This window comes from Candoia aspera, chromosome 1 (genome assembly GCF_035149785.1).
Source record: "Candoia aspera isolate rCanAsp1 chromosome 1, rCanAsp1.hap2, whole genome shotgun sequence".
NCBI lineage: Eukaryota > Metazoa > Chordata > Lepidosauria > Squamata > Boidae > Candoia > Candoia aspera.
In genome coordinates this window covers 37,947,823-37,973,561 of record NC_086153.1, presented here as the reverse complement: position 1 = coordinate 37,973,561, position 25,739 = coordinate 37,947,823, and the positions used below count along the sequence as shown (strand labels likewise).

General features: G+C 37.9%; 1 protein-coding gene across 2 annotated transcripts in view; it reads left to right on the top strand.

Annotated features, from left to right (window-relative positions):
* Positions 1–25,739, top strand: part of NPHP1 (nephrocystin 1) — a 35,947-nt gene that overhangs the window by 8,768 nt on the left and 1,440 nt on the right. The window contains exons 8-19 of one of the 2 annotated variants that reach the window (XM_063302108.1): positions 304–346; positions 1,129–1,213; positions 2,362–2,456; positions 5,641–5,769; positions 6,131–6,205; positions 8,157–8,267; positions 9,496–9,578; positions 18,087–18,163; positions 18,740–18,839; positions 20,022–20,134; positions 22,837–22,910; positions 23,674–23,718. In XM_063302108.1, the coding sequence (XP_063158178.1) occupies positions 304–346; positions 1,129–1,213; positions 2,362–2,456; positions 5,641–5,769; positions 6,131–6,205; positions 8,157–8,267; positions 9,496–9,578; positions 18,087–18,163; positions 18,740–18,839; positions 20,022–20,134; positions 22,837–22,910; positions 23,674–23,718 (1,030 nt within the window). The remainder of the gene's footprint in view (positions 1–303; positions 347–1,128; positions 1,214–2,361; positions 2,457–5,640; positions 5,770–6,130; positions 6,206–8,156; positions 8,268–9,495; positions 9,579–18,086; positions 18,164–18,739; positions 18,840–20,021; positions 20,135–22,836; positions 22,911–23,673; positions 23,719–25,739) is intronic. The other variant, XM_063302115.1, reaches the window with a different exon arrangement.

Genomic DNA, 25,739 nt, shown 5'->3' with positions numbered 1-25,739 from the left:
AGTTATCTATAATATGGGACCTACCATAAAAAAGAATTAGCTCTTGCTTTTAAATGTATCCTTGATGGGACTTACAGAAAGAGTCTTATTGAAGATCTAAGTGTGTGCAATGAACCTGTACAGGAGTAGGTCATCCTGCAAGGGCTTTGGGTCCAAGCTGTTTAAGGCTTTAACACCATATTGAGCACTTTGAATCGGGCCCAGAAAGCTATCTGTTTTGAATGCCAATTTGCTTGTCTGTATATTTCCCACAAGTACATGATTGTAGGGTTTTTTTTCTCTTAACGTTTGTGCTGTCTGCAGAACAGACTCTCACTGGAGTGCTGTCAAAAAGGCCCTCACAGAGGTAAGTCTGCATTTTACAGAGTTATGTTTATATGTCAGTTACGATTTGAATCGTCACCTTTGTTTTGTTAAAAGATTTTGATTGAAGAGCAAACATCTGACTGTATTCCTGTTGTGGAATACACAATGAGCAAGCTGGAAATATTTATACTGGAATAAATATTCATATCACAATCTTTTCCGTATTTACTCAGAATCAGTTACCATCTTAATTTCTAGCATGACTTTGGAACAGTATTGCCGAAGCTTTCAGCAGCAGGCATTTTGTTAAATGTTAAAAAAACTAAACTGGGACAGCTTCCATAATCGCCTGGGAAAGTGAATGAAAGGAGGATAGCAGAGCAGTTAGGATGCTGGGCACGAGAAATAAGGTGGTGGAGGCCAGTAGCAGGGTAAGCGGGAGGGTAGCACTAAGAGAAAGAAAGCGGGGCAGCAGCTGGAGAACAGCCAGGCAGAGAGGAAGGCAATCTCTCCCTGGAAGGCATCTTACTGAGTGTCTCTTGACCAGCAAATCCACTGCTGGGAAGAGAAGTAAATCGAAAACCAGCAAATCGTGCATAGGTCTTGGCATCCTCCCTGGCACTGCAGCAGAGTGAAGTGAATCGGTCACGGCATTGATGTAACTAGCGGCACAATATAAGGTGTGTTGCCTTCTCCACATTCCCACAAGCCACTGCAGTTTGTTCACCAAGCTCAAACTACATTTTTTGCTGCCTTTCCCACTCTAATGGCTTAGATAGGGCTTTTCTTAATCAATAAAATGTCTCCATTGTAAATGAACAGAATAATACCTTAGATGCACTGACAACCATGGGAGCAGTGCCTGCTGGATTCCGACCTTCAACGCTTGCGCAGCTCTTGGATGAAGGTAGGACTTCTACAACGTTACTCCACTAAATCTAAATCAAGTCTGATGCCTCTAAGGAGACCTGAAGCTTGATAGGACAACACTGAACTCTAATTTCAGAATATCATCATAGATTGTTTGGTTTTAATGCTATTTCAATTGCAACGCTTACTCCCTTTTAGATTTTGGACATCCATAGTGATAGAAACTGTTTAACAGAATTTTAAATGCCTCCTAACTATCAAAATAAGAAGGTTTTTTAAAAGTGTATGCTTAAACATATAAACTATGGATGAAATAAAAACATCTTTGAAAATATATGTCATTTAGCTAAACTTGTCAGGTAATTGAGATAGTCAGTTACCTCTTATAATTTGGTGCCAGACCTCAGCTACATTGATAAACAAGCAATTATCTGTGATTCAAGACATGTTTATATGGTTCAGAAATTAACAAAACATAGCTTCAGATTTGAAAGTTCTATCTCTCTATCTCTCTATCATATTTCTTCACTGCTCATCTCGTAAGCAACCACTCTGGGCGGTTTACAAATGAATAAAAGAATAAAAGATTCATTATAAAATATAAATATACATAAATATAAGAAATATAAAATATAAAGTCCAATATAGACTTAGTAAAATTTTCCAGGGCCACATCAAGATACCAGCCACCCCCATGATCGACTATCCCCCCTCTTGCCCCAAGTGAGGTGACATAGCCAAGTCTTAACTCCCTTTCTGAAGGCTGGGAGAGTGGGGGTAAGTTATTAAACCCTATCAGAGACTATGCACCCAGAAAGCATGAAGGATGAAGCTGTTGGCAGAGTGCTTGAAAGCCTTTGGCCCAGGAGAGATCAGAAAAGTCACACACCAGGCATTTCTATAAAAATAATTTTATTTACAGAAAACAAACATATTTAAAGGCTGTTTGCTGAGAGGAGAGATTTCTCTCAGCTGCATATTCTCTGCAAGCCTACACAGAAGGGAAACTGAAACCTAAAACAAGTCCAGGCAAGTTCCTCCCTTAGGCAATGCAACCATTAACACGTGAAAAGGGGACAATTAAATTCAACCTCTTCACCTGGCCAAAATGATTAGTTACCATAGTAACCTTAATCTGTAGTAGAAAACATATTAACAGAAGCTACATATATATTGTTTTTCTAGGAATTCAGTTTCGGGCATCTTCCTTCCTGCAACCAGTGCTTACACCTTCCAATCTTTCTTTCCAAGATCTAGCATGGAGCCCTGAAAAAGGCAGTGTAAGTATTCGTTCTTAAGAAAGCCATCTAAAGGCTAGTGTCTTCAGGGTAACAGAAGATGAAGAAACTGTTGGGTGTAATGGAGCAAAAGTTTGGGAAGAATATCATGAAGTATATAATGGGCAGTACTAAAGGGCTTGGATGCCTATACATAAATGTACAGGGTGTGAGAACAAACAGGGACCCCTGGTAAGGCAGGCAAATATGACGTTGTTGATAGTACTGAAACCTGGTGGGATGGAACTCATGATTGGAATGTAGCCCTGGAAGGATATAATTTGTTCAAAAAAACCAGACCCAGGAAAAGGGGAGTGTGGTGGCATACATAAAAATGACTATATCTGTATGGAAATTTATAACACCAAGGATGCAAACCCTACTGAAAATGTCTGGGTGAATATTAAGGAAAAAGAAACAATGACACTGTTGTGGGTGTGTACTACAGATTGCCCAGTCAAGCCAAAGATATATATGAAGTCTTCACAGGTGGCCATGGTATGTCTGTGAAACATACAACTGTGGTAATGGGGGATTTCAACTACCCCAACATCCACTGGGAATCAAACTCTGTGGCAAACAGGAGATCCAGCAGGTTCTTTCAGACAACTTTATCTTCCATGCTCACTTCGGCAGCATATATACTAAAATTGGAATGATACAGAGCAGATTAGCAGACAACTTTATCTTCCAAAGGGTGGAAAAAGGAACAAAGGGATCAGCTATACTGGATTTAATACTTATTAACAGGAATGAAATGGTTGAGGAAGTGGGAGGTGTGGGAACCTTGGGAGAGAGTACCATGTGATCCTGCAATTCATCATATTCCAGACAGGGAGAAGGCAGTCAGATTAGCATTCTAGATTTCAAGAGAGCTAATTTCTAGTAAGAGAATAAGTAGGAAGGATTCCATGCATGGAAATCCTGAAGGGAAAAACAGTTCAGGAAGGTTGGGAGACTCTGAAAAATGAGATAATTAAGGCCCAAACACAAACAATTCCAGAGAGAAAGAAAAATGGGAGACAGCTGATGAACCAATGTGGTTGCATAAAGAGCTCTCTGATAAACAAAGAGAACAAGTTAAAAAAATAGAAAAGGGCATGTAACAAAAGCAGAATATCAAGGAATAATCTGAATCTGTAAGTGGGTCAGGAAGGCTGAGGCTCAGAATGAGCTAAGCTGAATGCAAAAAATAACAGGGATTCTTTGGGTATGTGCAGAACAGGAAGAAAGTCAAGGAAATGGTCGATTTGGTTGGAGACGATGACAAGATGATGATAGACAACAGAGAGAAGGCTGAACTACTTAATTCCAATTTTGCATCTGTCTTTTTTCAAAAGGAAAAAGTGGTCCAGTCTCTCAGAAGTTGCTCCCAGAAATTGCACCATGTGGGCTAGAAGAGAAATGCAGGTCAAAATAAGCAAGGAAGTAGTGGGAGAACATCTAGCTGCTTTGAATAAATTAAGGTTGTCCGGGTCAGATGAAATACTGTATATCCCAGGGTGGCAAAGGAACTGGTGGATGGGTTCTCAGAGCCATTGACTGCAGCCTTTGAGAATTGGAGTACAGGGGAAGTGCCAGAAGATTAAAGAAGAGCTAACATTCTAGTCTTTAAAAAAGGAAAAAAAAATATTGCAAGAAACTGTAGACCAATCAGCTTGACATCAGTACCTAGAAAAATCCTACAAAATATCAAGTAGTGGGTTTGCATACACTTAGAAAGGAACAAGGTGATTAGTAGAAGCCAGTGTAGGTGTCATGAGTAGGTTTGTAAAAAATAGGTCCTGCCAGACAAATCTTACTCCCCCCCCCTTTTTTTTTTTGGACAAAGTGACTAGACTAAGGGAATGCTATGGATATAGTGTACCTCAGTTTTAGCGAGGCATTTGAAGAAGTTAACCATAGCTGTCTTCTTGATATAACTGGAATGATTTATAGCTTGTTATTGTTTATTAGATTTTTTTGCATTTTGTTTTTTCTGTTTTTGTGTATTTTTTTGTAAAATTTGGTTATAAAATTGATTTATTTATTTATCAAATTTCTTTGCCACCCAACTCGTACACAACAACTCTGGGCGGCTGAAAGGAAAAATGAAAGGAAAAAAGGATATAATTCATATACACATGTGACTTTGTCTTGAATTTTTGCACTTCTCCCTGTGGCCATACTGTCTTATAAAAATTGAAAGCCACACATCTGAAGGGCACCAGATGAAGGTGCCCTTCAGATGAAATCTGCTTCAGACATAGAATATCTTGCTTTACATTAAAATTGCAGGTAGTTTAATCCACCACCCATCCATTTTGTAAATGCACAAATCTATTAAGACTGTGTCTGCCATAGCAAGAACATGTGTTGCTCTTTATGTATACTCCATATGAATAAAATAGAGAGTTTAAGTTATGTTTCCAGGCAACAGGAAAACTTATCAAGAAGCAGGTAAGCAGAGGGAAAAGCTGGAACGACTTCAGAGAAGGACCAAATTGGGATCCAGATCGAGAATATTTAGAATTGGTGGCTGGTGCCTTAGGATTTTTGGCAGCCTGCTACGTAGCTCTTAGGTACACCATCTCCTCGTTTAGCGACCACAATCTGGTCCAGTGACTTTATCGTTAAGCAAAATGGTCATTAAGTGAACATGTGATAGAGACCAGTGTGACGATCACTGGTTGCTGCTGTCTTATTCAGATAAAGTTCTCTTGTACAGTGTCCTATGCCTGACCTGCTCCCCCCCTCTTTTTGCCCCCTCTCAGGGTGAAGAGATAGCTTAAACAAGCTATCTCTTCCTGAGCTGCACTTCCCTAAGTGCTAACCACAAGTTAGCAAGCTCAGCTCTGTGACCTTAATTAGTTGATTTGAACCTTTCAGGGGGCTGCCTTGCTGCCTGAAACTGATCAGACCTTAATCAGTTTCACACTGAAGGTTTTTGTTGTCAGGCCCACCAAATTTGGTCATAAATGCATGCATTGGTCGGAAAATGAATTTTTTGTTACTGTTTATTACAGTCATACAGTATTTACAAATGGTCGCTATCTGAGGTAGTTGCTAAACAAGGAGTAGCTGTATAGGAAAATCCTCTAACCATGATATGTACATCTTTTAAACACAACAATACAGTTACTAGACATTACTATTTTTCCAATTATGTTGTATTTAATGGTTGGCTCTGTTGTTTTATCCTTTTCAGATTCAGCCAAGGCCAACTCGGATATCACTAGTTATGACTTTATGGAACTGTAAAGGAATTCCTTTTCCTGGCATTAGTATACAGGTCCTCAGTAGACATATTCGACTCTGCCTTTTTGATGGCAACCGAGTAAGTTGCAACATGTTTTCCAGATTTTTCCTGTATGTGCTGCTGTTAGAATGTCACACTGAATAGATTTATATCTTTCCTTCTGTCAGAGTTTTGAGTGACTGATTGACACTCTTTATGTAATTAAACATCTATCAAGTGATTCACATGACTACAAAAGTTGTAGAAAGGATCTTTCACCACTTTATGTTAAATGGGGTTCATAGTTCTAATTCATTTGAACTGAAGGAGAAAGCTGATCTTCCAAACCAATACTGATCTTGTGAGAAAATAATTGGAGTGTCTTCTTTATTATCACTTCATTATTTTTAGATACACTAATTAATTGAGTGGGTCTTCCCTATGCTTTATCTTATTTTAGATTCTGAGCAACATCCATACTGTGAGAGCTACATGGCAACCAAAAAACCCCAAAACATGGAGCTTTTCTCCAAGGGTGAGTATACAGTCTACTATAGATAGATTTGATATGTGTATTTTGCCTGCCCAGAGGACTAGGCAAGTATAGTAGTATTATAGTCTATTTTATAAATATTGGTATTATTGTCTGATGATAATCTCCCCCAATCTTTATCAAAATATCCATTGGGTTTTATTTCTGATTCAAAAGGTAGAAAGCTAAATCATAAAAAATCACAATATCTGTTATAATGTAGAATAATGTATGGCATTTAATTATATCACAGTCTATATTACCTAAACCTTACTATCTGGGAGCTAATTAAACAAGACTTGGGATAGCAATGATTGGTTTTTCGAATATTTCATTCTTGAAAAATAAACAGCCTTGGTCAGAGTTCCGAGTACTGGAAAGTGGAAGGGAGTTCCTTTGAACAGTTTTCTTGATTAAATACCCTCCCACCCCTTATTTACCACTGGAAAAGCAGGGGCAGACACAATCTCAAGGGGAGAGTGGTTTGGTTAAGGAAAACTGCTCATGGAGTTCCTCCCTTCTCTCCTGGTCTCAACTGAATGTTTTTTAATTTTTAATTTTCTTTTAGGAAACGTGGCTCTCTTAATACGGCCCTCAGTAATACAGATAGTTAAACATTTATTTTATTGATTTTTAGTCAGATTTTTTTTAAAGCAATGTTATGTTTAACCAAATATTATATACTAAACCAGGGTTGTTCAAACTGTGTTGGAACAACCTAGGATTCTGTGACAGGTTGATAGGGGTTCTTTGGGAGACTTTTTTTGTGCTTCTTCAGGTCAGTTACTTGCTGGCAACTGCCTGGATAACTCTGTACAGTTTTCTTGGCAACATTTTCGGAAGTGGTTTGCCATTGCCTTCTTCCTAGGCCTGAGAGAGGGTGACTGGCCCAAATTTTCTTACCTAAGGCAGGACTAGAACTCACAGTATCCTGGTTTCTCTCCTGATACCTTAAACCACTACCCCAAACTGGCTGTCTCTATGAGAGACTAAGAGCAAAACAAACAAACAAAAAAGCCCACCTGCCCTGAACCAGATGGGTAATACTTAGGTTACGCTGAATATCATTGTGAAGGCTGATCACTGCAGCTCTAAATAATTTTGTTGCAACTGGGACATAATTAGTGAACTGTATTTAAACTAACAGAATTTTCAGGGATTCTTCAGCAGATTGCAATACCATCTCTGAATCAGTATTAAATTTACAGTATGTAGTATATGAGAGCTACATGAAAAAAGAGAAGAAAAAACCTTCACGATGAGTAATTTGCAGGCAGATAGTTCAGATAGAAATTTTCCTTTGTATTGCCATTATATTTCAGTTTTCAGGAAGCCAATAGACATCCCATAAGCTTTGCCATCTTTTCTGAGGAATTGGATCCAGGATTCTTATAAGGGGATGCTTCTGACAGGGGATGGGAGGAGCTGGTTTTGAGTTATTCTTCCCCCTTTTGTTACTCTTTGTACCCTCTAAAAATCTGTTCTGTTTTTGAAGGGACATCTGTTGTGTGTCCCTTCAAAAAAGTTGCAGGGAGTGTAGTGGTGATATCCTTGCAAGGGGTGGGTCAAATATTTTCAGGCTAGCTGTTACAGTTTCTTGGGGTGTGGCTGTGTGTTTTTTTTTACTCAAGCATATTAAATACCTTGCGTATTTTAAACCTTATTTTGTTTAAAACAGCAGTCGTCCCCAAAATTAGTAGTTTACCCTTGAATGTTGGCAGTGCAATTCTGAAGGGTTCAGAGGAGCTACAAAACAGAGACTTGAGAACTGGCTGCAGAAAGCCCATCCCTGAATTGGGCAATTAGCACTATTACCTACAATTACAATATATCAAAAGATGAGTATGGCCAGGGTTTAATTTGATCATTAGTTTCTTCAAATAATTACAAGATAGATTTATATTTTTAAAATATTTAAAATCAAATAATTAGAACAGTTTGTTTTTGTTCGTAGGTCACTGGCATCTTACCATGTATTCTTGATGGTGATTGTTTCATTAGATCTAACAATCCATCTCCAGATATTGGACTATTATTTGAACTTGGCATCACTTATAATCACAATGTAAGTCAATAGAGATGATTCAGTGTATGAAACTATATTAGCAGACTGCACTGCTACTTTCTGTGCAAAGTGCTTGGCACGATAATCCATAGAAATGAAACATAAGTAGATTTCAGTATTTTTTAAAAAATCACTTCCTTTGGAGCTGGCACATTTTAATATATTTCTTCGTCATTTTCTGATGGAGTGGTCAGGCAGCTTGGTTGTTAGGTGCAGCTTCTTGAGATTAAGCATCTTAGCCATTAGTGCTTTTAAACAGTATAGATAAGAATTATACAAATAAGAGTAAAAAAGACCTAGGTAATGTAAACAAAAATTAAGTGATGATAATGATAAAGACCATCAAGATACCCTTTTTACCTTCTTTTTTCTTGTTGGTCATGAAATATCAAATACTGTTTATAGTCTTTTATGATAAGTCTCTGTACCTGATGCTTTGTTATTTCTAGAATGACTAGTCAATAAGGATTGAAGTGAGGTTACAAATAGGTTAAGCATCAGCAATGATTTACAATCTGTATTAATTTATTTTGCAAAACTCACTATGCTAAAACAAACAAACCACATTGTGACATAGTGTAATGACTGAATAGTCTGTCTGAATGTGTAGGCTTGACTACCTTCATAATAGTAGAGCCAGTAGAGTCTCCTGAGTGGTTTTTCCCTTTAGCCATGATCTATTTGCATGGTTAATACTACTGAATAACAAGCTGACACTGGTATGTAGAGTGGGAGGAAGGAAAGCCTACATTAATCTCTACAAACTTTGTCATTGCTGCTGTAACTATACACAGTGTGGCTGTAAGATGGGGGTCAACAGGTTTTTCCAGCTGGGGCTACACTTAAAAACAAAACAAAAAACCCCTCTTATCTTCTAAGGCCAAACAGAACATGTTCAGAAATAGAGTAGAATGACAAATGAAAAAGACACAGTAAATATGTGTGGATGAGACTGAAAACAGAAGCTTTTTTTAAGGGATACTTTCTATTTGGGGATATTGGGAATCTAATACTACAAGGTGGAGATATTTTACACCTCATGGACGCAAAAAGATCAGGAAATTGCATTGCCAGCTTTTAGTGGTGTGATCTGAGAACATTTTAAGGGTTGCAAAATGGGGATTGGGGGTTGCAGCCATCACCTGATGTAGGCAATCAGATTTTCAGATCTGAAACTGAATTGTGCCCAATCAAGTTGCCTCCTAATTTCATTCACCTTCTTTTCCAGTCAACAGGTGAGAGAGGAGAATTAAGCTGTGGCTGGGCATTTCTAAAACTTTTTGACTCAAGTGGACTTCCAATTTCTCCCAAGTAAGTTTTCTTTGGGAAGAGAGGAAAAAGGTGGAGCCATAATAAGAAGACAATTCAATTGGTACATGGTGTTGGATTTCATTTTTGTTGTCCTGTGCCAGATGTGCAAACATACTGCATCAGTGAACCCAGAAATTCCAGTAATCAGAACTGCAAATTTATCAAATAAAAGCCACATGTTTATTGTTCATAGGTTGGAGGAAGTAACTTGTGCTTTATTTAGGTGCTTTATGTAAGGCCTTGTGGAGATGTTGTGAAGGGCCAGCAGCTGCTTCAGCTTGATAGCTTTTTCTAAAATAATCTTTTACCTTTAAATAGAAAAAAATCCAATATTTTAAACTGAATCTAACAGCTTAATTGTAGTTCAAAATCAAAATATCAGTGAGCTGTTTTTATCTATTTTTTACCTATTTCTTTCAGCTGAATATTTAGAATTAAACTTTATTCAAGTGTCTTTATATAAATGCCCCATTCAGTTCAGTGGATCTTACTGCTAAGTAATTATGCAACTTGAAATATAAAATAATTAACTAATCTACAGAAGCAAATAGATTACAAGTTTTTATTCCCATCATTTTTTCATCATTACAATAATAGAAAACAAGGAATGGAAAGGTCCCTGGAGACCATCTAGTCCAATCCTTGCCCAATATGGGAATCCACTACTGTGACATTTCTGACAGATGGCCGTTCAGTCTTAGTTTAAACACCTCCAGCAAGGAAGAGTCCACCACCTCCCAAGGTAGTCTGATTCACTGTTCAAGAGCTCTTATCATTAGGAATTTTTTCCTGATGTTCAACCAAAATCTGCATCCCTCTAAGTCTGCCCTATATTCTAGGTTACGACAGCCCTTCAGGCATTTTTAATTGATTATTGTTTTAATTGATTATTGTAAACCGCCCAGAGTCCCCCGATGGGAGGAGATGGGTGGGGACAAATTGGATAAATAAATAAATAATAAATTTGGAAAGGGCTGTCATGCCTCCACACAGTGTTCTCCAGGCTAAATATACCCAGCACTTCTGTCTATTCCTCATATGTTTTTCTTTTCACGCCTCTTTTCATTTTGGTCATTGTCTTTTGGACATGCTCCAGTTTTTCTTAAAATATGGCGCTCGGAACTAGATGCAGTATTCTGATCAATGTACAGTGGAGAGGAATGATGACTTCTCTGATCTTGACACATTATTTCTGTTGATGCAGCCTAGGACTCGATTTGCTTTTTTTTTTTTTTTTGCAGTTGCATTAGCTCATGTTGAATTTGTGATCCACCAAGACCCCCAGGTCTTTTTCACACATACTACTGCCCAGTATGATCCCCTGCATCCTCTGCCCATTGTTTCAGTGTGTCAAAATCCTCCTGAATCTTGATAGGGTCTTCTAAGAAATTTGCAATCCCTCCTATCTTTCCGTTATTTCCAAATATAATAAAATTATTTAACTCTTCATCCAAATAATTTATAATAGGTTGAACTGTATAGAGCAGTGTTTCAACGTGTGCTGGCTGGGGAATTCTGGAAGCTGAAGTCCACACATCTTAAAGTTGACAGGGTTGAGAAACACTGATATAGAGTGTGGGATGGAGTTGTGCTTTATGCTATTGATCACTTTTCTTCCACCTTCACACAGGGCATGGATATATGCTTGTCAGATTCAATTGTTTCAGGCAGCTTTTTATCCATGTAATAGTATTCTAGCTGAATTCACATTTTAGGTCTTCTCTAATAAAATCTCATGGGAGACTTTGTCAGATACTTTTCAAAAGAGTCACACTATGTCTACCAAATTTGTCTAGTCGGTTAAACTGGACATTCTGTCAGAAGAGATCAGGTTAGCTTGGCGTGACTTGTTTTTGTTAAACCCATGCTGGGCATGCCAGGCAGTGCACTATTTTTGAAATTCTCATGAATTGACTGCCTAATAATCTATTCCATAGTTTTGTCTGGAATCACTGTCAAGATGAACAGACTGTAATTAGACAGGCCCTCTTTTTTCCCGTTTTTTAATGTGGAAGCGACATTTGCCCTTCTGGAATACTCTGGCACTATGCCTGACCTCATGATTTCTCACAGAGAAGGATTCCAAGATGACTTTTGCAAGCTTCTTCTAGGCTTTCAAATGTATCTGATCTGATCCTGGATACTTAAACACATTTATGATAGCCTGGCTCATTTCACATGCCAGTAAGGTAATGCTCAAGATCCTGCAAGGTAGACTTCAGCAGTTCATGGAGCGAGAATTGCCAGATGTACAAGCTGGGTTTAGAAAAGGCAGAGGAACTAGAGACCAAATTGCCAATATCCGCTGGATAATGGAAAAAGCCAGGGAGTTTCAGAAAAACATCTATTTCTGTTTTATTGGCTATTCTAAAGCCTTTGACTGTGTGGACCATAACAAATTGTGGCAAGGTCTTAGTGGTATGGGGATACCAAGTCATCTTGTCTGCCTCCTGAAGAACCTGTATAACGACCAAGTAGCAATGGTAAGAACAGACCACGGAACAACGGACTGGTTTAAGATTGGGAAAGGAGTACGGCAGGGCTGTATACTCTCACCCTACCTATTCAACTTGTACGCAGAACACATCACGCGACAAGCTGGCCTTGAGGAATCCAAGGCTGGAGTTAAAATCGCTGGAAGAAACATTAACCATCTCAGATATGCAGATGATACCACTTTGATGGCTGAAAGCGAAGAGGAACTGAGGAGCCTTATGATGAAGGTGAAAGAAGAAAGTGCAAAAGCTGGCTTGCAGCTAAACCTCAAAAAAACCAAGATTATGGCAACCAGCTTGATTGATAACTGGCAAATAGAGGGAGAAAATGTAGAAGCAGTGAAAGACTTTGTATTCCTAGGTGCGAAGATTACTGCAGATGCCGACTGCAGTCAGGAAATCAGAAGACGCTTAATCCTTGGGAGAAGAGCAATGACAAATCTCGATAAAATAGTTAAGAGCAGAGACATCACACTGACAACAAAGGTCCGCATCGTTAAAGCAATGGTGTTCCCCGTAGTAACATATGGCTGCGAGAGCTGGACCATAAGGAAGGCTGAGAGAAGGAAAATTGATGCTTTTGAACTGTGGTGTTGGAGGAAAATTCTGAGAGTGCCTTGGACTGCAAGAAGATCAAACCAGTCCATCCTCCAGGAAATAAAGCCAGACTGCTCACTTGAGGGAATGATATGAAAGGCAAAACTGAAATACTTTGGCCACATAATGAGAAGACAGGACACCCTGGAGAAGATGCTGATGCTCGGGAGAGTGGAAGGCAAAAGGAAGAGGGGCCGACCAAGGGCAAGGTGGATGGATGATATTCTAGAGGTGACGGACTCGTCCCTGGGGGAGCTGGGGATGTTGACGACCGACAGGAAGCTCTGGCGTGGGCTGGTCCATGAGGTCACGAAGAGTCGGAAGCGACTAAACGAATAAACAACAACATGATAGCCTGGCAGTCCCCAACTATCTCTGCTCACATAGAGTTGCCATTTTCTTATTTTCTCAGTTGTGCTGCTTTTGTCCATTGGAACATAATTTGGAACACCTCCCCGAGTCCCTCTTGTGAGAGGAGATGGGCAGTGGCAAATTTAATTAATTAATAAATATATATCTTGCTGCTCAGAGAAAGTGGCAGGTCACTTCTTCCTTTTTCTTCCTCATACTGTTAATATGGCCAAAAAGCTGTTGAAACCCAAGATGCTTGGTCACTTCCTGTCATGGTTCGCAGTTCTTTTATCTCTTAGCCAGCTCTTCCTTGTTGGTTAAGAACAGATCTAGGATGAGCAAGATCACAGAGGATTTTTGGGACCTTGCAGCATTGGCTGAGTTGATTTTCCAGCAGATATGTAGGTATCAGCCTTTTATGGTACACCGGGTCAGGAAACAGACACCATAAGAAATACTAGAACTCTGTTGATATGGGCCATAATAAAAGAATCTTCAAACCTGACAGCATTTTTCCTTCTCTCTCTCTTATACCAAAGAGAGGTAAGGTGGGGTAATCTTGAGTTTCTTTCTCATGTCTTCCTGTTTTCTTGGTCTAAGTTGATGTTTTCCTTATTGTTGTTGTTGTTTATTCGTTTAGTCGCTTCCGACTCTTCGTGACTTCATGGACCAGCCCACGCCAGAGCTTCCTGTCGGTCGTCAACATCCCCAGCTCCCCCAGGGACGAGTCCGTCACCTCTAGAATATCATCCATCCATCTTGCCCTTGGTCGGCCCCTCTTCCTTTTGCCTTCCACTCTCCCTAGCATCAGCATCTTCTCCAGGGTGTCCTGTCTTCTCATTATGTGGCCAAAGTATTTCAGTTTTGCCTTTAATATCATTCCCTCAAGTGAGCAGTCTGGCTTTATTTCCTGGAGGATGGACTGGTTTGATCTTCTTGCAGTCCAAGGCACTCTCAGAATTTTCCTCCAACACCACAGTTCAAAAGCATCGATCTTCCTTCGCTCAGCCTTCCTTATGGTCCAGCTCTCGCAGCCATATGTTACTACAGGGAACACCATTGCTGCTTATATTCTTCAAGGCCATCTCCATACTTCTCTACACTAGATAGTTGAAGTCTCCCATTATTATTGTGTCTCTCCTGCTTGAAACTTCTACAATCTAGTCCAGGAGAGCATCATCCAGGTTTTTTGTCTGTCATGACACTAGTACACTCTCTCTTGACAGGAAGTCAGGCCAACCAATTGTTGATTTAATCCATCTCACTGCCATCTGTCACTTCTTGTTCAGTGCAGAACAGGAATCCTTTCTTGGCAGGGCCTAGTCAGTAATTTTCTTCAGACACTGCTGCTTATAGCAGCTGCTTTTCATCCTAGAATCATCATCAGTGGGGAGTCTCTGGATTATGTTCTGAAGCTCCACAGAAAAGTTCTTCTTGGCAGGCTTTGTGCGTTGTGTCATGTTCCTCCATTCCCACCTTACTTTTTTCTGTCTCCTGTGTAGCTTCTTGGTAATGTTGTCCTTGTTCAGGTACTTTCTGTGCCCAATCCAGGAATTCCTCATCTTCTCTGATAAGATGACATATTCTCCTCTAGCCCCTTCATCTCTCTTCCAGGAGGACATTCAGCCTACGTAGCTTTTGTCATCTTCAGGGAGGAAAACCAATATGACATGTCCCCTGCAGTTTGAGACCAGTTTCCTCTTTCTCCCTGTTCCTCAGGTCGAAGGAAATAAAGGGGCCTCTCTTTGACCTCCTCCACTTAACTCTTACCATTTTTTTTAACTCTCCTTAGTCACTCAGTGATGTTTTGTATATACATACAATTTTCTTCCGTCAAGAGATTTGAAGATGACTGCTATATTAGTATGCATTCCTATCTTTCCTTCTGACAAACTTCATTAAACCAGCTTCACTCAAATTGATCTAGTATTATTTTACATCCAGTATAATTAAAGCACACACACACACCAAAAGTGACTAATGCTCCTTCATTATTTCCTTTTCCCACCCAAATATGATGATGGTTTCTGCATTCCTTGAACTCAGTCCAAGGACGTTGCCATACCACAGATCTCTGAGCTAGGCTTGGCTATTGCAGCAAAAGACGTTCTTTCTAAGGCTTGTGCTAAACATGTGTTGCATGGTCTGGTTTTAATAATGTCATATGATAGGTATGCAGCCCTTGGGTTGCAAGCCCATGCCTAGGGTGTTAATCTTGTTAATCAAGTCTTACTGCTAGAAAGATGTTAAAATAATATGGTTTGAGAATATGCCATATTGAAGTAGATAGTGATTTCCTTTATGTAAAAAAAGTTTTGAACGAGAATTTCCTGTATTATTGTTTTATCCCTAATTTTTATTATTATTTCCTCAGGTCTTGAATAAAAGTTTCCTTTGTCTTAGACAAGGGGTTAAAATAATATACAGGAACAGTCTGTATTATCAACTGTTCTAATAAGGAAGGTCTGTCTTAAAGTCTGTGAACATGGTTAGTTATTTTTTATAATGTTCTTCAGTTTAGACATCTCTGTAAGTTACATTCCTGTGGCGTAGGGATTACATTTTCCCATTGCTGGGAAAGGACAATGTGATCCTGCTTCCAGGTAGTACACAATAGGTTATATATTTTGATTATGGTGCATGGTGTGAAAAAGCCTAAATTACAATCTAACATTTTACATTATTTTATTTTTCTACATATTTAGTTAGTGTGCTGCTCTGGGCTTCTCTGGGAGAAAGAACAGTATACAGATAAATATAATAATATTAATTGTATGCAATCTTGATGGTTTCTAAGAAAATGAGATGGTTATTTTCATTTAGAGTCTGAAAATATTGTTTGTCCATGTGGTCCCTTGGCAGAGAACTAAAGTCCTGGCCCAATGTAAGTCCAGAATTCTGCCTGCTGATTCTGCATGACCGATATTCATGACATCATTCTTCACTTGGAGGCATGCACTTTAATTTTTAAAATTTTGGAACATTACAATTAAAAAAACAGACCTGAACTTCCTAGTCTCTTGATAATGGTTAAAGCTGTACTCTGTTAAATGAGCAGAAGTCTACTCCTATGATGGGACTTTACTTTCCTCACCATTTTATTTTGCAGATGTATCCCAAGTCTCCTCCAGAGGATTTCCAATTTCCCCCAACAAATTTGAATGGGGTAACTGGAGGAAATTCTGCTCCTCCAGCAGATACCATTAGTTAGAATCCTTCATCAGGAAGCAATCTTGCCTACAAAAAAAGGGCTATATTGGGGCGGGGGGTGGGGGGAAACCCAAGCAGGAAAAGATTCCAAAGGCTCAGCAGAAAGAAAACAAGTATATTGCCTATAAAATACTTGGCTTGCAATACTGGCAGCTTCTTGAGAAGCAGGCACATAGTAAATTTTCCATGCTGCAAATTATGTGCTTCCCTTATATTCACAGCACTGTTGTGTGTGTGTGTGTGTATAGTTTTATAATTGGTGCAGTTTTTTCTTCCTGTACAAATTTTCTATAATATGGAAATATTTTTTCTCTCTCTTTCTTTTTTTATCCATCAGTTTTAATTCATTTTTCTTATCCATTATATTAAAAACAAACCTGAAACCAGAATAACTATTGTTACACCTATAAAGAGCTTTTTTGTGAGGAGGAAACTTCCTTCTCTGATTAACTTTACTTAATGCTATTTCCACTGAAACCCTTTTTGTGTGTGCAATAAAAGTGACCAACATTTTTATTTTCTGCCTGCTCTCAACTTAAACATCAAGTTGCAAGTATGACACGAAGTGAGGTGAACAACACAAATTTCAGGTTGTGGCTTCCCTTAAATCCAGAAACAGGCATGGAGAGTACTGGAAAACTATTTTACTCCCGTTTACCACCAAGTTTAGAGCACTAGTGTAATATAACAGGGATTTTTATAGCTGATGTAATTCACGGTCATCATTATTAGACTGGCATTTATTTATTAAATGCATTCATATTTAATTTATTTTAAATAATTCATTTTTTTAAATAGTTATTTTTTAAACCATTTAAACTTAATAACCGATTTACAATATTTATGAAAAAATGGGGTGAAATAGGATAAAAATAGATTAATTCACTATTGAGGTAAATTGACTACCTAGAGCAGATTTTCCTGAATTAGGAAGCTAAGAGAAGATGAGCTTTCTTCTTTTATCCCTGTTTATAAATTCAAAGTTACAGCATTCCTTTGTCACAACCAGTCTGATCCTTTTATCCCTGGTTTTTGTAATCCAGGGATTTCTTGTAGATGCTCTGTAAAAAGAGGATGATGGGATTAGTTATTTCTACATAGAATTCTTTTGTGCAAATAGCACACAAGTAGTCTAGAATTAAAAACAGGAGTAAATTTAGCACCAGAGAACTTTGCCCTTTGTCACTTCTAAGTGCATCTAGGGTGTATCTATGACATCAGAGACATCTTTCAAGATTCACCTGGTGATTCAGGGCATGAACTAGAGAACTGTGCAGGTCGTTGCATGCCAAATAGGAATTTCGGTGTAAAAATTACTTTTGAAATGCAAAAGTGTCTTAAATCCACCTTTTTGAGCTCAGTGTGAATGTGACAGAGGATAGTCTTTAAAAATAAAAATTCCACTGGTGTATAGCCTTTTCTAAAAAGGTAAGACTGGGGGATATAGAGGCATGGGAGATCCCTGAAAATCAGGTTTAGGTAGCTTTTGTGAGTGAGAGCACTAACCAGTTTTTAGGAATCTCCTTTTTCTCTCATAGCCCCAAGGAAGCTCTGGGTTGCCAGGTGAAGGAGGCGACGAGGATATTGTTTAGTTCAGTGTTGAAGGCAGTGTATCAAGAGAAAAATATTTTATGAATACATAAATGAGATTTAACAAAATAAATTGTTGACATGGAAATTATGTTTTATGGAATCTTCAAATAATTGCCAACATTATCCATTAAGTGTGGATAATGCAAGAAAAAAATAGCATTTTTTTTCCTAATTTCAACCCTGTGCTAATTCAAAAGAAGTATAGATTACAAGAATTACTTAATATTTTCCCACATTATGTATCTTTCTGTATGTTTTGCAGAACATATGAGCTGCTTTTGAATGGTGGGACTCCATATGAAAAAAGGGTAGAAATAGACCCATCAATTTCAAGGAGAGGTATAATTTATTTTGTATCAAAATAAAAAAAATGAAAGGCCTCAATTTACACATTGTCAGAAATCCTATTGTGTTGTATTATTAGCTTTGGAAACATTTAATGTGCAGTAAGCATGGAATAAGTGTGAATTTGAAGCAAAAGCCTCAGTTCTCTGCCAGTTGTATATAGCTTAACAATAAGAAACATTGGTAATAGCAAAATAAAAGTATTATTAAAATAAATGAAACCATTTGTAAAGAGTAGATGAAAATACAGTATTGCTGAATTGCTGTCAAGCAGTGAAAGCCATCATAAAAAGAGTGATTTGAAGTTATTTCTTAAAAGAAGAGCACAGCAGTATGACGTGTTTGTGAGGATAAAGTATTCTATCTGTAGAGATGAAAGAGGCTGAAACACATGAATAGAATAATTAGAAATAAAACAAACCTGAGGATAATGGAAATCAGAATAAAACATATTACTAGGTTGAGAAGTTGCTGAAAATAGAACAATTTATTTGGACATATTTGAAAGTGCTCTATTGATGATTCTGCTATCAATATGCTTGACTGTATGTGCTATTTCTTTTACTAAAGCCAGCAGCAATGTTTTTCATCATATGATAACGCTGAGGAAGCAGCCACAGCTTCTAGTGAAACTGAGGTCTGTAACCACACGATCAAAAGGCATATTGAAGTAAGTGAGCGCTAGTTGTATTGTGGCTTACCTTTTCTTGTGGAGATAGATACTGTGTTATGCCTATAATATCGCACATTCAAAACCAGTTTTGAGATTTTTCCAGATGATGTTGAAAGTCTCATAAGTCCAAACTTGAAATAAAGCTCTGTAATGAATGTGATGAGCTTTGTTATTACATATAAAGTACTAAATGCTTTCTGTTATCAAATGTCAACTCTCTCAGTGTTACTAACTGGTAGGGCTGTACAAAAACAATTTTAAAAAGTATTCAGAAGTGATCCAGACTTCATTAGTGCAGTACCTCTCTCCTCTTCACTAAAATAGCCTGGTTTTTTTCCCAGCTTCTGCATAACTCTGAAAAATGGTGCTGCTGTTTTAATAATTGCATTAACTTGTATGAGTGGATTCCTTAATATAGCATTAGCTATTCATGTTCCTTTACTGAATAACAGAAAAGTGCTATGCCTGCACTAAGTCTAAAATACTTCTTCCAAATTTGTTCCAAAGTGTGTACAGCCCTAGTAAATGGTACCATCAGACTATTGTGGGAAAAGAATTAAGTGAACCAAAAGAAAAAATAGAGGAAGCTTCCACAATAAATTTAGGCCAAATTAATATAATGCAGAAAAGGCAGCAATGTTTAAATAATCAGTTTAATTTAACAATTGAAAACATTTTAATCAAAAAAGTGTCTTTAGTGAACAGGTTTGCATATTTTAAACATTTTAAGCAAACATGTACAAGAACAAAGTCCCTTCTTAGATTATGTGATCTGGAAATCTAATTCCTTTTAATAAACAATACTTGCCTTATGAGTGTGAGGTTTGATGGCATTTAGTTTTGCTCATGCACAAGAAAATAAACATCTGGAAGGAAAAGTTAATGTTACCTATCCTATTGGGAGCAGAGGGCTTATATCTCTCAAAAGATAATCTAGAAAAACAGAATATTCTTATATAGTTAAATCTTGATTAATAGAACTGCTTTGGAATTGTCTGAATTAAAAGGGGTTTTTTTTTAGTTGTCTTCATTGTTTCTATATGTAATTCCAAAATTGCTAAATGGCTGCCAAAGCAATAATTCAGAACTGGTCAGAAAAAAAGTTTATATTAAGATGTGCTAGGATGTCACTTGAGATTACTCCTGAAATGACATATTTTCTTTACATCTTTTAACCAGCCTATTACCAGAAGTATTAATTGGCAGCATGTGCTATATGCATCTCATACTGTTTTATCGTCAGATCCTTGGCGATGTCCTCCTCAAAGACAGACCAAATATGCAACATGCAGGTAAGAATTGCAGCTTTGAAGAACAGAAAATACAGCAAATATTTTCAGTACTTGGGCTTGGACTGGAGATGCTTCCAAATTAAAGAGTTGCTGTCCCACTAATACTTCATGCAGTCTCATAAAACAGGTTTCTTTTGCTTTCAGTTGGTTGGGATCTTCTGACAATTAATTTATTTTAATGTTGTAACATAAAGATGTGACTGTAACAGCATTCTTCTGCTAGGTATTTACAAAATATATTGCTACTTGGAGTTTGGAGTCAGGAAAATGTTTGGTTTTGTGCACAATACAGATTGTGGCTTTGAGCTTCGGCTGGATTGCTTCAGGTGGGTCTTGGCTTGGCTGAACTGAAACCCAGAACATTTAGGTTGTTCTGGGTTTCCTTTGAGAAATTTCTGGAGGGGTCTCATGGGTGAGTGTTGTGCCTCATTTCGATTTCTGCTTTTCCTCTGCATGACCTGCACAGTAACTCGCCTGCTGATCTTCCCAGTGCCTTGCTGCTCTGCTTGAATTCAAGCACAACATACCCGACTGGCCTGTCCATCCCATCTCAGTCTTCTCAGCATCTGTTATCTCTGTAGCTGCTACCAGTGGCATCCCCACTGTCTCCCACCCCAGAACACATTTTTTCTGGAACATGAATGTTTTGAGTCTGTGCCAAAACCAAATATGTATTCCAAGTCCATGCCTGCACCAAATATACATCTTTTAGTCTGGAAATAGGCCACCTAGTACTTCCATTTCCATGCATGGGATGGTCTATGTCTGGAAATCTTTTTCTTTTTTTCTGCTTCAAATCCATGTTTGGTAACAATGATAATGTAAAATGAAATGAATTTATTTTTCTTGTGTTTTTTTAAATGGATCCACTAAGGTGGATCTTCTAAACCACATAGCTTGTGTTTCTTGCTCATGGATTTAGCATTTGTTGTGCAGTGTGCCATTTCTTGCAGGGGAGGGATTTGTTTTTGCAGGTTGAGAGTTTCTTATGATTCCATAGCAACTCATTTCTTTCATCATCTTTTCTTTTGGCAGAACTACAGTATTGTATGAACTATGCAAATGTCAGTATTGTTTATATTTTACCAGTAGATTACTGTTATGTTGGGTGAATGATCTGGAGTTATATTGCAATAAAGCAACTATAATATACCACAAATTCATTACATAGGGTCAGTATTTGGACAATGGGCTCTTTTGCTCAGCGGGAGGATGGGATGGACTAATATCTGACAAGGAAGAAAAGCTGTGACAAATACTGCATCTTACAGCAAATTCTGGAAAAATAATTAAATCCATGAATAAGTAGATATTTAATCCCATATTTTATTGCCCTTTGTTTTTGCTTAGTGTAAATTTTCTGATTGTAGCTCCAAAATGCACTTTTTTTCTATATGCCAGCTAAAGTTACATAGTGATTAGGTGTTTCTACAAATAAAGTTTAGCTGCAGGATATTATTTATTTATGTGTAGAAATTAGTCACTCAATTTGCCTGTTTAGCTTGGTAAAAGATTTGTCAATACTTGCCCTCTTTCCTATTTTATATTAGGAATGGGTGATTTTCTGTTCATATGTGTTTCATATACAGTATGTTTTCAGTCATAGGTTGATCCTATTAATTTCAATCCATCTGTTTTTAAATTTTGTAGATAATATTTCCCAAGGCACTCATTTTTATGCAGGTTTTCTTAATATGAATAATGTTATAATAACTATCTGTAGATATTAAATAGAGGATACAGATGCTTGGATAGAATTTTTAATTAAGAATTATTTGAAGAAGTATACAAGCTAAAGGATAATGGTTTTCCCATTAGTCAAGAAAGTACAAGTAAGATTATTCAAATAAAATTTGTTCATTGTTGTAGAACATTAGAGAGCTATGCACCCCACCTTGTAACATACAGGTAGTCCTTGGCTTACATCCATTCATTCAGCGACTGTTCAAAGTTATGGCAGTGCTGAAAAAATGGACGTATGACTGGTCCCCAAAGTTATGGCCATCACAGCACCCCCATGGTCATGTGATTGCGATCCAGGTGCTCAGGTGCCCATTTTGCAGTTACGACATTGAAGGGAGCTGCAGTCACATGATCACCATTTATGACCTTCCTTGCCAGCTTCCCACAAGCAAAGTCAATGGGCAGGCCAGCAGGGAAGGTCGGAAGTTGCTCCAGTAAGTCACTTCTGCCCACAGCACACATACCCGGACCGTGTGCAGCCTCCACCAACTCTCCCAGGCCCTCCCTGGCCTCTTTCAACTCATGTGCGGCTTGTGCTGGGTCTCCCAAGCCTCCTCGGCCTCCCCCACCCCCTGCGGCAACCCTGTGCTCCTTACCTGGGACTTCTGCCGCTTCCTGTTTAACAACCCATGTGTCTTGGGGTTATGATGGCAACGGGGACTGCTAGGATTGCTGTCGCTAAGCGATGCAGTCACATGACAACATGCTTTACAACCACATTGCTTAGCAACAGCAATCTCTGGTCCCAATTGCCATTGTAACCTGAGGACTACCTGTACTATTTTATTATATACATTTGTGGATGTATTCATTTGTATACATTTGTGGATGTGGATGGAAGTCAACACTTTTAAAATATAAGGGTAATGTGTACAGTTTTCTTTAATTGCTTCTGTCATACATAAAATGTCACTAAATCAGCCATATGTATGTGCTACATTTTTTGGTTCCTCTTGCAGATTTGATCAGCAATCCAATTTTGGCAACTTTTCCTAAACTCATGGAACAGCCTGATATTATGGATGCACTCAGGGTGGGTAAAAAGTATTGCATTGCTAATATGAAAGTAGGGTTCAGATTAAAATGTATCATTCAACATGACAGGTTTCAGTTCCTTTACATATTTCTATCAACAATTGTTCTAAGATGCTACTCCTATGATGTTAAGTTTCGAGAAATACTATGGAAGTAAAGTAAATAGAAGTTGAAGCAAAGTGTCCCAAGTATTTAGAAAAAGTTGGCTTAGGAGGGGTTAGAATTTAATTACAGGGTGTGGCTTGTTCAAATGAAAGCTCTGAAACTTAAATTTCTAGTAGTTCATTGTAGCAGGAATGATTTCTGGTAACTTCTCCAGTGACCTAAATTGAATATAAATATTGAATCCATTGAGAAAAACCTGGAAAATTTACTGATGAGAACTATAGATCTAACTCCTTTTTTTTTTTGAAAAAGGAAATATCAGTGGATTTAGGATTCAAAATATAGTTTTGAATTATATTCTGAACAACTATATTCACTGTATATTCTTCTGCAATAGAGCAGAAACTAGATTGTGCATTCTCTTTCTTTGAGCTTTTCAGAGAGGATTTGGAATAGCATCTCTCTCTCAGGTCTAGATTTGAAAATCCTGTAATAAACCCCAACTTTCTGTTGGTGTAATGCAAAAAACAAACAGAACGTGAAGAATTATATCTCCACAGTCCTTTTAATCCCTCGGTACCTGTATACAAAAACTTTGAAAAGTTAACAAACAAAACTTTACTTATTCTGTAAACTTTTGAAATTTATTATTTTAGAGTTCCTGGGCAGAGAAAGAAAGTACGCTGAAGAGATCAGAAAAGGTAAGAAAGTGAGGCAGCTTTTTCAATATCAGGATAATACTTTAAACAGAATTATAGTGAAATTGTGATTCTATGTCTCATTGGGCAGAAAACTCCCATCCGAAGAAGACTGTAGCTTCACTCCTGTACTCTTGTCTTGTGCTAATCCCGAGAACCCATCCTTCTTCCCACCCCCCGCCCACAACCGCAGCTTCTCTGATAGGAGTACTGCAGAAATTGTGCATTAGGTGCACAGGGGTCTTCACAATCCCTAGTGCCTTGTCCATGCTGCTCCAGCAGATCTTTATGTCTAAGTAGCTTTGACTTTAGTTGCATGCAAAGGATCTCTTTCCACAGAATAATGCAGCACATGTCTGAATTGTTTTCAATGATCACATAGCCAGGAAGTCAGTTTGGCCATCTCATTCAGATGTTTTTATTGAATAGAATCTATTCTAAAACCCCAACCTGTGATGATGGAGCTGCTGTTAATTTTTAAAATGCATTTTTAAATTTCTCAGTTTCCTTCTCTCTCTTTTCTTCTTTCCTTCTCTGTCTTTTTGCCTTCGCACGCTCTCTCTCTCTCTTTCTCTCTCTCTGTTAAATACAAGGAATTAAAAAAAAATAGTTGGCTACCTTAGAGAGGAACATAGTCCACTTGTGGGACCTGACCCACAAGTTGAAGCTCAGGTTATGCCTTTCTTTTTTCCAGCTGCACTTGTAATAGCAGGGCAAGCCAAGCCAGTACAAAGCGGAAGTGATACAAGTGTTAAATTGATGGCTTGGTTTACTGTAATTAAGTATATGAATAAGAAGAACCTCAGCCAATTTATAAGGGTATCTACTGCTATAGTTTTACTTTAATTAAATGTAGGGCAGCACATTAGTCTGTGATAAGAAGCATTACAAATAAAGATAAGGGATCCTTAATGTGTGTCCACTTTTGGGTAAGGCTCAGCTGTTGCTGCTGCTCCCTCCTTCCAAAGGGGGAGACAAAGGTCTTTTGCAGTAAAAAGCACATAGAATTCTTTCAGCCATTAGCATATACAATGCTAATGCAGTGTAATTTGAAGGGACATACGGTTTAGTGAAATATAATAAGAATATCTCAGGTTATAATGGAATTACAACTTCGTGTCTTGATCTGTTCTATACAATTGTGAATCATTTTCCAGTATTGTTGAGCTTTACAACATTGCCATAACATATAAAAAGGGATCCAGACTCTTGGCTGCATTTCCAGCATTTTCTGAAAAAAATAATTATTTTAGCAATCAAGGCTGGAGTAATATACCAACAGTAGAATGTCTTGTACCAGTTCTAAGTATTATATTCCAAATAAATTTAATATTCTCCTTCCATTGAATTTCCCACTGTTGCATCTCTATAACTGTGTTCAAGCATCCATTTATCATACTGCCTTTAACTTGTTTAGGTATCTGCTTTTTTGGTTTTATTGTTGTGAGCCGCCAGAGCTGTGTTCTAAGATGGGCAGCCAAACAGATCTTTTAAATACATAAATAAGAAAGTATACCTAATGGATGTTCACAATCGCATGTTACAAGATTCAGTCAGATCTCTCAATATTCTCCCTTGTTTCTGTTTTTTTTTCTTCTGCAGCACTGCTTATTTGGGGATACTGAAACCAATAGAATGTAGTAGAGTATTGTGGAATAAGAAATTCAGATGTTTTTATCTTTGTCCCATTAACAATAAGAACTTTCTGTGTAAACAGGTTATTGCCTTTCCACTGAACAAACTCCTTAGTGTATTCATCTTCGTGAAAATAAACATTTAATAATGAAGCTAGAGTGGAAAGCCTGGGCTTGCTCTTTTGCTGTATTTATCATAAATGTTCAGTAGAGTACTTAACATTGCATACCCTCTTATATATTTTTTTATTTCTGTTGGTAATGGTTCAAATATATTTATGTAGCCCCGCTGGAAGACCTGCCCCTTCTATAGGGGTTATAGAACTATATGAGATATGATCTATTCCGAAATCCACATTAAACAGCTGGCATGATAATTTAGTCTGAAAT